This window comes from Pholcus phalangioides, unplaced genomic scaffold (assembly GCF_987345545.1).
Source record: "Pholcus phalangioides strain wild (caught in Gottingen) unplaced genomic scaffold, Ppha-v1.0 ptg000002l_1, whole genome shotgun sequence".
In the NCBI taxonomy this organism is placed as follows: Eukaryota; Metazoa; Arthropoda; class Arachnida; order Araneae; family Pholcidae; genus Pholcus; species Pholcus phalangioides.
In genome coordinates, this window is record NW_028301595.1 from 15,063,651 (window position 1) to 15,081,053 (window position 17,403).

The following is a 17,403-nucleotide window of genomic DNA, read 5'->3' on the forward strand; positions in this document are numbered from 1 at the left end:
TGACCTAGGTTTAATAGTTCCCCTCCCGTAATCAATGCAATGAAAATTATCTGTGGTAAAAAAACTGAATTGATATTTAGCAATTTAAATATTCATGTTTCAGCCAGTGATATTCACTGTAGCGATTAGGAAATATATAAAAAGCACTTCTATACTGGGATACACACATTTTCATATCAAACTTATAACAGAGTGCATACACGGAATACAAATTTATAAAAAAAAAAAAATTGTAACAAGTATTTGTTTGGTTTATGCTACACTCTGAAAGCATTAGAAGTGCAAATCACAAAATGAGCCAGAAAGTAAATACGGTAGAACCTCATTATAACAGACCCTATTATTACGGATAGTTAGAAAAACTATAATGATAATAAAGGATGTTTACTTTTATCTAATGAGTTTTACATTTTCAAAATTTTCAAGAATTAATTAAACATCTGTCCTTGTGTTGTTTTATGTGAATATGCTGCATGACTAATACTGCTTGCCAGCCAGAAAAAAATTCTGATTAATGCAGCATATACACGTAAGGTTTGCGGAATTTTTCTTTTTATACTTTATTTTTCAGTACTAATGTAATTTGTACGATAGCTGCTCATAAAAGGTTACAAGGAGCTTTCATATAGAGAAGTTAGATTTATGATCAAGGCACTACCTGTTGTGCACTTTACATTTCAACTATTTCTGAAAGTTTGAGTTGGCCTAATATTGATATTTCTGTGCTAATTTCTTCCTTTCTAATTATGATATCTCTTTATGTAAAGTAGGAATTAAGCGGTTTACACTTTCTCCATGTTTCACTGTGCTGAGGCAAGTGGAACCCAATGCATTTACACGAACCCCTATATCCCAGTATTTTTGCAAATTTTGCATTTCTCTTCTCATTTGCCTCATATAATGCCAGATAATATTAACGGAGGTATTTTTGCATAGTGTTCTCACAGGGGTCTGTCCAGATTTTTTTTCTAAGGGTCCTGTTTTTGTGAAAAGGTTATTAATTTTGTAAAAAATAAGTAATTTTTTGTGGGGAGCAAAATAAGCTAGTTAATTAATCATAAAAGAAATGAAATGCCAAATTATGCTTTCATTAATTTGTATTTTCTGAAGGGTCTGTTTTTAAGATCCAGAATTTTGTGAAGGGTCCTGAAAAGGAACGCAAATTTTGACTGGACAGACCCCCTACTTCTACATTCCAAAGTTATTAATTAAGATTGTGAGTTTTTTGCATGCTAAAGTTGTAAATTAGCTTTTTATACCAAAATTATAAAATATTTTTGGGATTTTTATAGCTTAAATGAATTTTTTCTCTTTGTTCCAACTTCTTCCATGTATGAATAGTCGTTTCATGAATGATTTTAAAGCACAATTAGCATCAGGTTCCACTTTCCCCCTCAAGGAGGCCTAATGTTTCACTAAAAAATCTTGAAAAGGAACACTGAAGAAAATGTGGTTAAAGCACTCACCTCAAAAAGGGAATGGTTCAAAGTACCTGCTCTGTGTGCCATGTTTTCAAGAAGTTTCACTGACTCCAACATAGGTGCTAGGTTGAACTTCAACTAATGAAAAAAGTGGTTTCATTTACCTTGGTTTACTGTGCACATCTTTTTCAAATTCGCTGATGTTGAGGGCTGCTTTTAGTTGATATGTAACAAAAAAAAATTCTAGTCAACTTACTGTACTTTCATTGATGTACAAGATGATGTTGCATCACATATCTATAAAAATTACTTATTATAAACTAAACATTCGATAAAACTAACAACCTTCAGCCCCTATTAATTCATCATAATGAGGTTCTATACTGTAGTTCACTTAGAGAATTTAGTTTCTTTTCCTTTAAATTTTCTTGCTCACTAAATGTGGAAGGGAACTTGACCCAAAACTTGTAAATATTAAGAATTTCTGTTAATCATGGAGTGTGGGTAAAATCATTGCAACTATTTTTAAAAATTACATATATTACAGTAGAAATCTGTTGTAACAACAGCTCAAAATCACGGAAAAGTTGTTGTTATAATGAACTTCTCGTTATAAGCAGATGTTTTTTTGTAACATTAGCTCTTTGACAATCACCTGAAATCACTTGTTATATCAAAATTGTCATTATAAACCATACTTTTTACAACAGACTTTTATTGTATAAATCTAGAAATCAGCTGTTTTTAAATGATGTCTCAGTAGAGAAAGATGTGTGCTGCTGAAAAATAATAAAAATCAGTGATTGCAGTCCATTCAAAATGCTTTTGCTGGTGTGCTTTAGAAATTATCTCAGGTGTTCTGTGAAATCAAAAATATTGAAAGCCCTAGTTAAACTGATTAATTTAAGTTTGTGTTTCAGTAATATATATATCATTTGTGTTCTAACAAACGCCACCAAGTCTAATTCTGAGATTTTATCAATCTTTATCAAACTTTTGGATTAATATGACAAATACTAATTATTCTAAAGATTCCTAACTTCTACAGTAGATTCACTGGTGTTAAGATAACTGGTTAGTTCACACAACTGTTCATATCATGAAATAATTGAAATAAAATTTTAATCAATTGCTGTAATCCATTGAAAAGTTTTTGTGGACTTGATGGCTTTTGCTTGAATGCCCGCAATATATTATCCATCAAAGATACGTGATTTCATATTTGTAGTATTTTGCATGAATATTAAATTTTCATGACACAGTAGAGCCTTGTTTATGAATTGTTATGAATTATAACCTGAACATCTCTCTCTCTCAATTTTCTGAACAACTTGATCAACTGAACACCTTTTCAACCTAACTCGTTTTCAGATTGACTTATGCAGTTTTTGAGAGCTAAAGCATGTCAATTTTGAGTGTCATCTTTAACTGGTTTTTAATTTTTATTTTAGCTTGTTACACTCCGTAAAGACATTCTAGACTTCAGTGGGTTTGAATTCCAGAGAGGAACCCCTGAATACACAAAAAGAAAACAATTTCTGGACAGGTAATCATAAGCAAGTTTCAATTATTTTTTTTTAAAACTATTTTTGTATTGATATAAAAAAGTAGTTCCTAACCCCAACCACAAATATAAGAATATTTTTTTTTAATGAAATTTTTTCTTTTTGTGGTGAAAATAATGAGGTTGATCATTTTTTTAGAAGAAGGTTGGGAAAGAATTATTGAAGCATTAGAAAATTAATTAAGCTTTTTATTATTGCTATAAATGTATAGGTCCCGTCTAAACAGTCTGTGCGACAAGAAGAAAAAAAGATGGAAATAATTTTTATATTTACAATCAGTGGGAATTATTAGCTACACATAGCTGCCAAGTCTCCAGAAATTTTTAATCCTTAACATTTTGTGTAGAAAATTTTGTTTTTGGATTGTTTTTTTTACGATTGAGTGAAAAAGCATTTTTCCTTTTAAATTGAAACAAGTTTATTGGGTTAAAAATTTTCAATTGCTTGAGATGTCATTTTGCCCTAAGCCATACATCCTCAACCCACAGCCTGCAGGCCAAATGTGACCCTCAGAGTCATCTGATGTAATCTTAAACCTGATTTTGTAAAAATGATCTAAGTGGCCAATTCCCATATCACTTAAGTGACCCATGTCACATTTAAAGATCACTCAAGTGACCTGGGGACCCTGTTTCATATCACTTAAGTGGCTTACAGCACATGTCCAAATCACTTAAGTGTCCTGCTGCACATTCTCAATTCAATTAAGTTGGTTGTAGCACAGCTCCAGATCACTTAAGCAGTCCACAACACGTTTTCAAATCAGTAAAGTGGCTCGCAATCTCAAAGGTTGAGCACCCCTGCCCTAAGAAATGCAGTACTAAACGGAAAAATATACTAAGTAAACTAGAGCTGCACCAGCAAGCCCATTTGCCTAAATTGGACTTTTGCTTATTTGACGCTCGAGTGCTCCCATAATCCTGTGATGATTTCAAATCTTTTGTTTATTATAAAATTCTTTAAATAATGCATAGATGGCATACACACATACAGGTTGAATCCAACCTGCTTTGCCAAACGAAAGAGGATGACAGACGAGCCCAAGTGGATCATGAAACACTCCACCAACCCTGTCTTATTTTAACTGTTTTCGAGTTATGGTGAATAATCAATTATGGAAAAAAATGTGTCAAATCTGAAAAAACATAATTTTTGAAGTTTCTGAAAGACCTATATAAGCAAACTGAGCACACATTTGGAAAGAGTAGAAAAAGTGCTATAAGAGGTGACATCAATTTTATCGAAATATCTGGTTTGTAACTCGCCATTAAATCCAGATATTTCGATGAAATTGGTGAATTATAGGATTTTTTCTGCACTTTCCAAATATGTGCTTAGTTTGCGTGTAGGTCTCTCAGAAACTTCCAAATTCAGGTTTTTCAGACTTTGCATTTTTTTTACCATAATTGATTATCCACCATAACTTAAAGGATTCGAGATAGAACAGGGTTGGTAGGTTGTTTCATGATCCACTTGCGCTTGTCTATCATCCCTTTCGTTTGCCAGAATAGATCAGATTCACCCTGTATGTATATATATTTTGTTTATTTCTCTATTCTCTTGTAGAGTATGGGATGGGTATAAATTGTTGGGTAGTAGTAGAGTGTCTGCCTGCCCCCAATCACTATTTTGTTAGTGATTGTGGGTTTGAACCCAGATTCTGTTACACTTTTTTTTTCAATTCACAAAATCTTCACAAAAAAAAAAAACTGAAAACGGGAACACACTGTTTTTTTTTTTTTGACACTGTCGCAGTGAGAGAAGCATTTCTCAGACTATTCACACAGCCTAAAGGTTAAATTCATATCATATAAAGTCCAACATACTTTTGTCTTTTCACCTATGGATAATTATTACTCTATTCTTTCCCTTTCTTCAATATAGGATGCTCTACAACTCAGTAAGAAGGATATATAACACTTTGATTCATAATACACGCGAAGTGAAAGTATTTTCCAAGCCAACAATGATTACTGAAATTTTCCAGTTTCTTTTGAAACTTCCGGACACAGATACAAGTAAGTGTATCATTTATTTTTGTTGAATTCTGTTGATGATTGTTCCCCCCCCCCCCCCCACCCCTATAATATATTTTTTTACCAGTAGTATAACCAACTGGGAGTAGTCTGGAATTTACTCAAATGACAAGATTCTTGGTTAATATGGATTATTCCAAAAATCTAGAAAATAAAAGCCAAATCAATAATTTATTTACTGACTAATAAAAAATGGAACTGATACGTAAAAGTGAATGTACGAATTATGAAAAAATATTTCGACCCTTTAACACTCAAAGACTGCCAGATAGAAAGTATATGCATTGGAGGCTTTTGTAAACTGTGGGGAAGAACATGAAAAATCCTCAGAGGTGAGAACTTGAAAGAGAAATCTCAAGTCCCACAGGAGGGTGAGAAAAAAGGAAGTAGCTAAAACTTTTCTAAGAGAAGAAATGAATATCTGAAAAAACTTAAATCGCCAGTTTGGCTAGTTTCCTTACTCACCATGTACTACATACTGTGCCGATAAAGGTGAAGTGAACATTGCCATGTTTCCTAGTTCATAGTAGCTCCACCACTGTATGGTCGTGTGGCCATAGTGACAGACTTGCATTGCAAGGACCTGGGTTCAAACCCTACTTGCAGCACAGTTGATGGTCAGCTGAAGTTGGTTTTTCTATACTTCCCTACTTGAAATTTGAATGCGAGACAATACCCCCCCCCCCCATTTAATTAAAATCTAACCACAGAGAACAGCAGTCCTGCATCGGTACAAATATTTCAATCAGGGTTGGTAAAAAAATGTTGTTTTTTTTTAAAAACCAGTTTTTTTGTTTTAAATAGTATTAACATTAAAAACAATGAAATTTCTGAAAAATCATTCAAACTTCTGATATAATTAATTAAAATGTTTATTAATGTGATTAACACTATTCCCATATTAATTAATCAATAAATATTTCTTACATTTTAACAAAAACCAACTTTTGCTATTTAATTATTTTTTGCTTAACTCAATGGATTACTGTGTGTTTGAAAATTCTTTTAATGTTATTATTAATCATGTAATATATAAAGGTTTTTTCTCCAGTTACTTTCAGCATACTTAATTAGGAAGCTATTTTTCAAAAACTAATAAAAATTAGGTGAATATAATGTATTTAATGAAGCATAAATAATGCAGATTAATTAGCAATGATTTACGATATACAGGTTGATTATAACTAAGGTTCTGATTTCAAAACACTGTAACAATAGAACGATTGTCAGAATGACTTGAAAATCGACATAAATATTCCTGAAAAAATTCAATTTTATTTGATAAAGGGGAAAAAATACTTAAAAATGTAAAATTAATGACATCATCCAACATGTGGGAAATTTGCTCGCAGAATGGAAACGATAGCCAGTCATGGCAAAATGATACCTTAATTATAGCATTGCACGATTTCATAATTCATGGAAAGATCACAAAAAACGAAGTAATTGAACAAATAGCTACAACTTACTTAAGAAATGTTAAATATGTTGTCCAACCTGAGGTTGAAAGCACAAAAATTGTTGTTCAACAACAGAATCGGAGTATGCCATGGTCATGATGTGGATGTGCTTGCAATTCAGCTAAACCAAACGCCCCCCCCCCTTAATATTGCTGAGGAACTTCTAATATATAGGGAATGTTCTGGAGATTGCAATTCACCAAAGTTTGCAATCTGACCACTGTTTATAACATTTTGAGGTACCCCCACAGCCAGAAGTTGCAAGGGTTAAGGTGCATCCTGTCAAAATGGGTCTTCAGCAGCTGCTTTGCTGGTATTGCAGTGTACATCTTGATAGAAGTTCTATCCACACACTGATGCTGTGGAAGTGCCGAAATGATGTGGTCACACAAAATAGATTATACTGCTGGTCAAGTACAGCATCATCTACTTGCACATTTTGCAGTACTTGCACTTATTTTTCTTTTGTGAAAGAAATTTCCATTGCTTCAGGAGTATAAATGCAAATTTTCAAGTCATTCCGACCAGTACTTATTGTATAGTTTTGGAATCAAAAGTTTAATTATATTCACCCTGTATCTTATATAGCTGATTATTTTTCATAAATCTGTTACTACTATACAATAGAACCTTGATTAACTGGGCTTAGACATGAAAGTATAAAAAAACTGTTGAATATTAAGGCTGGGTGATATACAGAGTGAGATTTGCTACGTCTTATGGGAAAGAAAATGTATGTGAGGTAATGTAACTACTAGTACACTGGTCTTTGTCCTTTAAGGACAGCTGGTGTCTTTATTGGATTATAGGACCACCTGCCCCTAGCATGATGGTGTCACTACTGTTGCTGCTTCTTTGTGAATAGAAAAAGAAACCCTGTGAGATAATACACCACTACATTTAGATGTGTGATGCAATCCTTATTCATGAATTTGCTAAAGATAGAGCATCAGAATATAGCCAAAGGTTAGAAAATGTAGTAAGAATGAGAAATTTTGGCTTCTGTATACAACTTTAAATAACTAAGATACTTCATATGAAAATATATATATATATTCTGGCCACTTTTATGAGACTTTTCGAAAAAAAAAGCACTTATAAAATCTTATGTCATTTAAAGATATACCATCAGAATGTACCCCAAGGATATAAAATGGGGTAAAAAAGAAACATTTTGGCTAATAATGAACCAATATGATATTTTTCACGGAAAAAAATTATATTTAGGCAACTTTTATTTGATTTTTTGAAAAAAACCACTTGGTTAAAACCAAGGTTTAAACCATGGTTTAAACTAACGTGGTTTAAACCAATTCAATCATTACACTTCACTCATAGTTTGAAAAATAGATAGCAGCACTAAAAATTGACACAACACTAGATACATACTCAAACACAGATACACATACACACTTCTCTTTCTCCAGCAAACTCATGAGTTGTGCTCTATTTTAAAGAAAAATAACTTATAGAAGCTCCATTAATCAAATTTATACTGTATTATTTATTTACGAAGTAATATATTGTAATAGTATCTTATGAAACTTATTCTCAATTAATTTTCTGGTTTTTTTTAAAAGTTTGATTGCGAACTGATATTGTTGAAGTACGGATAAATTTTTAAAGCATTAAGAAAAATGTATATTGTGCACTCTTAAATGATGCACCATCGTTAGAAGATTTTAAAAAATGTGTTAATATTTTTTTCTTTTTTTTCAGAATGGATTGAGAGTTTGTAAATTAATAAAATGTTAACATCATATCAGTTTATAAGGTTTTTCTTTTTCATTTTTAATTCTTTGTTATAGGTATCCGTCCATCAGCAGTTCCAAGGCCAAATGCTTCATCTTACACTCCAACAGGTTCAAATGCTGCTTCCCCGGCAGTCACCCAAAATTTAGTGAGTTCTTAAATTGTATAGCTTTAAACCTAGTAATCTAATTAGATTATGGTTTATGAGCTACTAGGCCGTCATAGATTGCACTCAATATTTTCCCAACATAAATGGTTGATCTTTAAGTAGATCTTGCACTCAAAGATCTAAAAACATCATATGATTATGCTAACCACTCAAAACGTTGAAAGCTAATTCCAATCTAAGACTGCCTAATTGCCCAAAAAACTTTCATTCATATAAGCTCAGTTATTAGTGAGTTTTATGTGTAGTACTTCTCAAAGAATGCTTGTAAAGTATATTTCCTAGGCTTCTTTTTTTTTAATTGCATTTCTCGTAATTCACCATCACTGAGCCATTCATTTTTTTTTTTTTTTTCAGAAAAAAATTAATTTACAATGAAATCTTTGTTTCGAAATTATTCTCAATCTCCACTTTTTAATCACTACTTGTTTGTTTGTTTTTTCATTCTTAAATTAAGAAACAATGTTATATTTATGATCAAAGTTTTTTTTAATTATTACAATATCTTTTCTTGTTTCAGGATGCAGTACTCGCAAAAGGTATACTGTTTTTCATTGTATGATTTTATATTTTATCCATCCATCTGTTCATGAGATATAACTAGAGCCTGAATTATATTCATTAAAGAAGTGGCAAAATATGCTCAAAAAATCTTCAGATATGCACTTAAAGAAATTCCCAAAAAGTTAATTAAAAAATTCAAAAATATGTTTTAAAACTGAGAAAATGTGAGTTTTAAAAAACAAAAATAACCGCTCAAAAAAAACTAACCATGTTTCTTAGTGCCTATTCATTCACAAAAAAATTGTCATCATTTTAAACTGATACATGTTTTCGTTTAAGAATATCTAGTTGCTCACTAATATGAGAAATAAAAAAAGTTTAAAGTGAGAAAAGTAAAATAAAGGTATGCTTGTGTGTGTGCACACAGACAGCACTCTGGCAAGGGCACCAAATCCACTAGAAAAAATTTTGGGAAGAGGAAAATTTGAGGGAGGCAAAAATAAGTCTTGCATGAGTAGAAATTTTGTCTCGATTCGCCTGTGCTTGTACACAGTGAAACACAAGTAGCATCTAAAATGGCTGGTTTTTCATCCGGGATTTAGCATTTGATGATATTATGCATATACAGTAAAACCTCCTCTGACGACCACCTCCAAACAACGGTAATCTCCGAACAGCAGACACATTTTGTTGGAACCGAATACATCACATAGACTTAACATCATCAGCAACCTCTGAACAGCGATTTCCGAGCAACTGCCACTTTGGACGTGGAGTCAGGATTTTAATCAGGGGATCAGACCCCTGATTAAAAGATAAAGCAGTTAATTTTTATATAAAGCCTTTAATTCCATGCCCTAATTGCTGATGCAAAATAATAATAGATACTGTACCAACATAAATATATCATTGGGTTTAGACTTTACTTTTCCTATTGAAATTTTAAGTATGCTTATTTTTTTACCAAAACTGATTAAATCTGTGGAAGAATGAAAATGTGTAAACTATATTAAGCAACATCATGCAAGTGGGAAACACATCCATTACTTGTGCAAGGAATTTTTTTTATTTAGTTGATGCATAACTCTTTGGTTGTGCATCCAGTGAATTGAGATGTCTGCACTATGTGCGATACTGAGTTGCCACCACTCATATTTTTTACTTGTAGTTTGCTTGTAGCTTATTCATTAATGCTTAATTAAATTTGAATCATTAGGAAAAAAAGCATGATATGAAAATATGTTTTCTTAATGATTAACAAGATTTATTTTAATTAATAAGCTGTCAGCTAATTTTAATTAAAAAAATAATGATTTTTTCATATCCTGGTTTTATGCATTTATATGCAACAATGCTTTAAAAGGTCAAGGTAAGTGAATTTGCATAATTATCCAGTAAAATGCATATACAAATGTATGTATATGCATAATAATCCAGGCTCTAGATATAAATATATACTTGAAGTATTTTATGATGTATTAAAATCATATATCTTTATTGATATTCATTTTATTAATTTTTTTGAGTATTCAATTTATTATAGGTCTTTCCTTGCCTAGCCATTCTGGTAGATTGAGTGACTTAAAACGAGGTAAGATCCACTATTCTAACTATTTTTAATGCTGTGACCTGTGCTGAGCTCTGTTTAATTCTTTCAACTTTTTTATAAATTTTGCTGATCTGCATTATAACTACCACAGTGAAAATGACTACTCTCTGTAAAATGGTACATCCTTTCTCAAGCCTTTTTTCTATTATTTATACTCTGCATATATGGCTGTACTACCCAGAAGGGAAAAAAAGTATTTCGAATACTATCTTTTTCCGTTATCAAAATGTGAACAAAAGCTGGCTCAGTCCACTGATAGTTAATCTGACAGGTTGGTGGAACGTTCTTAGGATTAGGAGAAATAGACTTAACAAAGCTCTCTTTGGGCTTGTGATTTCTGAAATACACTGAAGAGCCAAAAAAAACTGGTCACCTGCCTAATATCGTGTAGGGCCCCCGCGAGCACTCAGAAGTTCCGCAGCACGACGTGGCATGGACTCGACTAATGTCTGAAGTAGTGCTAGAGGTAATTGACCCCATGAATCCTGCAGAGTTGTCCATAAATCCGTAGGAGTAAGAGGGGGTGGAGATCTCTTCTGAACAGCACGTTGCTAGGCATCCCAGATATGTTCAATAATGTTCATATCTGGGGATTTAGGTGGCCAGCGGAAGTGTCTAAAGTCAGAAGAGTGTTCCTGGAGCCACTTTGTAGCAATTCTGGACGTGTGGGGTGTTGCATTGTCCTGCTGAAATTGTCCAAGTCCGTCGGAATGCACAATGGACATGAATGAGTGGAATGGATCAGACAGGATGCTTACGCACCTGTCAGAGTCGTATCTAGACGTATCAGGGGTCCCATATCATGCCAACTGCACACGCCCCATACCATCACAGAGCCTCCACCAGTTTGAACAGTCCCCTGTCAGGGTTCCCAGCAACCTGGAAAGTCAGGGAATCGGAAAACGGTCAGGGAAAATATGAAATATTTGTCAAAAGTCAGGGAAAATTCTAAATACTTGGGGAAAGTCGGGGAAAATTTGAAGGGGAAAAAAATCAGAGGATAAATCTACATTCAAATGGTTTACCTTCACTTTTTTCCATGGAAGATTATTTTTCAGATCCCCAGGGAGAGGAAAAAAAATCCTTATCAGCATTTTCCTCCAGGGGCTGTACTACCTCCTCATGCTTATTCTCATCCGATCTGAATTATAAGCATCGGTTCATAAGCATGACGTTAAGAATAATCCGAAAAACGATACCAAGGAAATATCCGTAGGCTCACTCCTTAACGTCACGTGACGTGAAAGAGGGAAAATCAAAGAAATCGCTTTCTACACAGGGAAAATCAATTTTTCCCTTTGGCCGATCGACCACTGACCAATCAAAATTAAGCTTGGGGTATACAACTACTACTATACATTTACTGAATTTTTTGTTCAACGACGGTGGCAACGCAATTCAGTTTTACTAATTCTTTCCTCCATGTAATGCACGTGCAGAACATTTGTTGTTGTTGTTTTTTTTTCACATTCTTTAACGTTAAAAACGGAAGGTGTTAGCGGGGCTATCAGCTAGATACTTTTTTTATTTTTTTTAAATGGGGAGGATGGAAAATAAGAGTATATGAAGAGTTATTTCTATAATTAAAATATATTTTTCAGCGTGTAAATATTATTCAGAAAGATATTTCAGCATTATAATTAATTGAAGTTCTTTTTAAGCCGTACCTCTCTCTCAAAAGGAACTACCAAAATCACATTTGGATAAAAATGTATTGTCCTCCATTGCCTATTTTGATGGACGTGGGTGATTATTACTTTGCTTCATTTATTTTATATATATGTATATAATTTTAGGATAATATAATTATAATCGAGAAATATACCGTGAAAAAAAAATCTCGAAAAGACTCGAAAAAATGTAGCTGTAGAGGGAATTATCGTTATATCGAGTATCGTTGTAGCGAGGTTTCACTGTATACTACACTTGGATTTCTAATTGAATCCGTCCAATCAATTGTAAAAAGCCGACGAAATTGCAGTTTTCTTTCAAGGAAAAACACCACTTAAGTCATCGTAATAAATTTCCAAGTCCAAGAAATAAATTTTTCGTATTTTCCACTCGCCATTGCGAGTGGAAAATACGATCATCCGATGCTTAAGAAGTGGGTCTCCCCTATCCTTATCGTCATCCGAATATTCGGAGAAATACGATGCTTGTTTTCGGAGGGAGAATGCTGCTAGTACGGAAATTTCCCTTTCATGCTTATATTCTCATAATCGGCGCGGATACGGATCGGATTCCTGATAAGCATGAGGAGATAGTACAGCCCCAGATCCCCTACTGAGAGAAATGTCTTATCAGTTGAAGGGTGGGATTTTACAATGTTGGCCAAGAAAGAATCTGCCCTCTGAGTAAATAGATGAAGGGATCTAAAGTGGAGAGACCCTCCTTTCCATTGTTGAAAGCAAAGCCAATATACCAGCTCTTAACTTCTTTTCTATTTCTTCTGAAAAAACATTTTATTTTCTTGTTTTTTTTTTCCTGCCTGTGGGTAGAGAACTTTTAGACCCATTTCACACTGAGCAGACGTGGGTCCAGATCCCAGATCCGCATGCCCTTTCACACGAGCACCAAAGTTCTAAAAAATCTTTAGTTTGAAATTTTTGCATAAAAACTTTTTTCTCCCAATTTTTGTAATTATTTTTCTCCTTCATCCCTAATTCAGTGCTCATGGGCAGCCTAGAGCTATTCTTTGGTGGTTTAATCTAGAGCCTCATAGAATAATCTTAATAGTTTAATGTTAACATAAAGATGCCTTTTCAGTTTGATCGTCACAATTAGTCAAAGGGAGAATATATATCAAAATATTTTCAAAAGGTTTTGAAAAAAAAAAAATCTAATCTGTCTTTTTAGAAAATATGAAAAAAATTCCAAAAACACATGCAATGATGTTCCAAAAAAAAAAAAAGAATCGAGATATCAAAGACTTTGCAAGTAGAAAAAGGGGGAGGGGTGGAGACTTTCAAAATGTCTGTGCTTAGAAATATTCACATCACAATTCTGTGTTAAGCCTGGATTACACTATAAAAATTTTATAATTCTTTTACAAATGCTACCAATAAGCTGATCGGTTGCATTTTCTTGAATGTAACCGATAAATTTATTGGTTGCTTTGTTTCAAGTTTTATAAAATAACTTTCATAAACCTTTTAGAGTGAAATCCCATCCTTAGATTAGTCACATTTTTTTTTAAGTTTATAGACACAATATCATGTAACGTATATATGTAGGTATTGGGGGTGGGACACACACACCAAAACTATTCAAGTGCTTAGGGCTTTCAAACATGTTAATCCAGCCTTGAGTGAATGCCGTCCATGGATAACATTGTTTAATAAAAGTATTTAGTTTTAAAAATAAAAAAAATATTTAAAACAGTTTTAAATATTTATATTTTTAAAATAATTTTATAAATTTAAAAAGAAAAAATTAAAAATTTGTAATTAAATTTAAAAGTTATTAAAGTATTCAGTCAATTATATTTGTAATGAATTACAGAACGGCTTATAATTTTGGTCCCGTCAATGTTTGTTGTAGGCAGGTTTTATTATATAAAATTGTAAAGTATGGACAAAAGGCAGTTAAAGTTGCTATATCTCCTTTATCTCAGAAGGAAATGGAGGGATAGACATAGACAAGTACATCCTATTGATGCACAGGGACCTTCATATGGTGTTTTTATATTTATGTCAAATAATTGAAAAATTCCATGGGAAATCATCTTGAAAAAATAGCCAAAGATGTGGACTAATTCAACCCGCATCCACATAGTGTGAATAGCTCCAAATAACCTAATGTACGATACTTGTATGTGCAGATGTGGAGCCCGCACGTAGGTTTTGACACATGCGGATGCCATCCGAACCCACATGAACACTTCAAAGTTGCGGGCGCATTCCACATCGTCTGAAATGCTCTGTATATACCAATTGTTAAAACTTCTTCCGGACCTGCTTCCACATCCACTCCGTGTGAAAGGGCCCTTAACCTTTATATGTTGAAGAATGATTTGAATTCAGTTATCTCTGTGAAATTTCCAAGGAAACTACTGTTGTGTACAAGATCATATACACTGTTTGATTTTGTAAGGAGTGGTGGTGGCGGCAAAATATTAGCATCTGTCTGTAATGTGCTTTTCAATGATGTATTACCGTGAAATGACATACAGTTGCCCCACCCCATATTCAAGGTTCCCGTATTTGTGGTTTTTTCCCTTCATTGGATTTTTTCCTCAGCAATCGTCATTTACATGTTTTGTTTACAAAATTTGAGTTGTGCCTGTTTAAGATGGCTCATTTGTCTAGTGCTACTGATAATGCTCCGAAAAAAAAAAAAAAATTATATATATTGACTATGCTTGGCGAAAGTAAGTCAGTTGCTGCTGTGGCTCACCACCAGATGATTTTCATGATATAGATCCCTCTATATTACGTTCTTCACATGTAGAAAAATTGGTAGAGGAAGTCTTGTCAACATACTCCAACATGATGATATGAAGAAGAAACTGCAAACAGAAATTACAATGTTCTTTCAGAAAACATCACCAACAATCAATCGCTGCACCCTCGTTTACATTTCCTTATAATTTTGCGTTACCACGCTCTTCTCATGATGTTCAATAAACAAGATAAACAAAAAATCTATGGTTTCAGTTATTTGCAATTTCCCATATTTTCCCCACCCCCAGAATGTAACCCCCACAATTACGGGGGAGGGGGGGGTCGACTATAATTTAGAGCATAGTTTCCTAATCTTTTTTGGCCCATCACCACCATTCAGAAATTTTTTCACCCAACGCAATCTAACCCATAGGATCCTATGTTATACCTGTAGCTTCTACCGCCCCCCCCCCCCCCGGAACATTCCATTGCCCCCAAGGGACTGTTAACGCCCACGTTGGGAATCACTGATTTGGTGATATTAGATGATATAGTGTATGTGCATTTGGTCAGGGAATTGATCAAGCGGATTTTGCTGGGAACCCTACCTGTTGACATGTAGGGTCCATGGATTCATGAGGTTGTCTCCATACCCGTACACGTCCATCAGCTCGAAGCAATTGGAACCGAGACTCGTCAGACCAGGCAACGTGTTTCCAGTCCTCAACAGTCCAATGTCTGTGTTGTCTGGCCCAGGCAAGGCGTAAAGCTTTGTGTCGTGCAGTCATCAAGGGTACATGAGTGGGCCTTCGGTTCCAAAAGCCCATATCGATGATGTTTCGTTGAATGGTTCGCACGCTGACACTTGTTGATGGCCCAGCATTGAAATCTGCAGCAATTTGCGGAAGGGTTGCACGTCTGTCACGTTTAATGATTCTCGTCAGTCGTCGTTGGTCCCGTTCTTGCATGATCTTTTTCCGGCCGCAGTGATGTCGTAGATTTAATTTTTTACCGGATTCCCGATATTCACGGTACACTCTGGAAATGGTCATACGTGAAAATCCAAATTTCATCGCTACCTCAGAGATGCTATGTCCCATCTCTTCTGCGCCGACTATAACACCACTTTCAAACTCACTTAAATCTAGATAACCTGCCATTGTAGCAGCAGTAACCGATCTAACAACTATGCCAGACACTTGTGTTATATAGGCGTTGCTGACCTGCAGCGCCATACTCTGATTGGTTCCATATCTCTTTATTTGCATACGCATGCCTGTACCAGTTTTTTTGGCTCTTCAGTTTAAGAGGGTTTTATTGAGGCAAGCTACTAGTAAATGCTGCTAAGGAGATTAAAGAATTTAAAAATTGAAAAAAAGTACCTCATGAGATTTTTAATAACATGCGGTCAAATTGCAACCGCAAACAGAAAACTTTTCAAAAGTTACTTATGAGTAATAAAACTTAAATAAAATTTTATTATTAGTTTGACTCAGTGAATTGTTCTATGAAATTGAATGCATTACCTGCATGAATTTACTGTATTACCGCAGGTAAACATCGATATGTGAAACAGGGACTCCTAGTCTGTCTTTGTTCATGTCACCCTTGGGAACTGGAATAAAATTTTTAACATCTCACATCACCCTTGCTTGATTTTAAGGCTTTGTTTCTTCAAAATCTTACTGATGACCATTTGTTTAGATTGGCAGTTCTGTTATGCCAACAATTCATAAATCTGACTTACAGGTTTTGCTTGTCAAAGTTAGGTTAGGAATGTGTTGGTATTTTGGTTTACAAGCATAATTTGTTCTGTAAATGAGCTCATAATCCAAAACACATATCAAAACAAATTTCAGCTTAAGAAAATAATGTCAACTCAAATGGGGTTCATTCCACAACTGGATCTGTTTTGCTAATCATTTTTTTTTTTAAGATAAATTGCAGGTTGTTTTATTTCATGCTATTATATATTCACTTATTTTATATTGATGGCTCCAGTATTTTAGAATGATGCAAAAGAGCAGGGGCAAGTTCACTTTGAAATCCCCCTCTTACATCAAAAATTAATACACCACAAGAGGATGAGTCAGTCTTTCACATGCTTGTACTATGAATAGCAATGCTGTAGGCAGTGACATCTTAAAAAAAAAATAGGCCCAAGTATAGCTCAAGAGCCCCTAAACTATTGAGAATTTTCATTAATATACATACAATTTCTTTTTTAATTTAGTCTTTCATTGAAATAACAAAAGGAGCCCCAAAAAAATATGTGGGTCCATTCCTTGAACTTGTCCTGGCAGGCCCTGTCCTCAGTGAGATAGAAAAGAACTGACAACTTAGTTGTGCTCATGTAATGCTCGACTAATAACCCAAATATGAAAAGCTTCGCATAGACAAGTTGCTGATCAAGGAGGCTTTGGTATACATACTATATACTATTGTTTTAATATATCGCTACTTAAGTCCAAATCTGTTTAAAGATTTTGGTTATCTTGTATAACACTC

The 17,403-nt window shown here is 33.9% G+C and overlaps 1 protein-coding gene across 4 annotated transcripts in view; it reads left to right on the forward strand.

Moving 5' to 3' along the window:
- The window catches only part of LOC149089455 (uncharacterized), an 85,963-nt gene that overhangs the window by 44,541 nt on the left and 24,019 nt on the right, over positions 1-17,403 (forward strand). For all 4 annotated transcript variants that reach the window (XM_089238657.1, XM_089238651.1, XM_089238643.1 and 1 more), the window contains 5 exons: positions 2,873-2,967; positions 4,871-5,004; positions 8,291-8,382; positions 8,921-8,939; positions 10,448-10,495. In XM_089238657.1, coding sequence (XP_089094783.1) covers positions 2,873-2,967; positions 4,871-5,004; positions 8,291-8,382; positions 8,921-8,939; positions 10,448-10,495 — 388 coding nt within the window. The remainder of the gene's footprint in view (positions 1-2,872; positions 2,968-4,870; positions 5,005-8,290; positions 8,383-8,920; positions 8,940-10,447; positions 10,496-17,403) is intronic.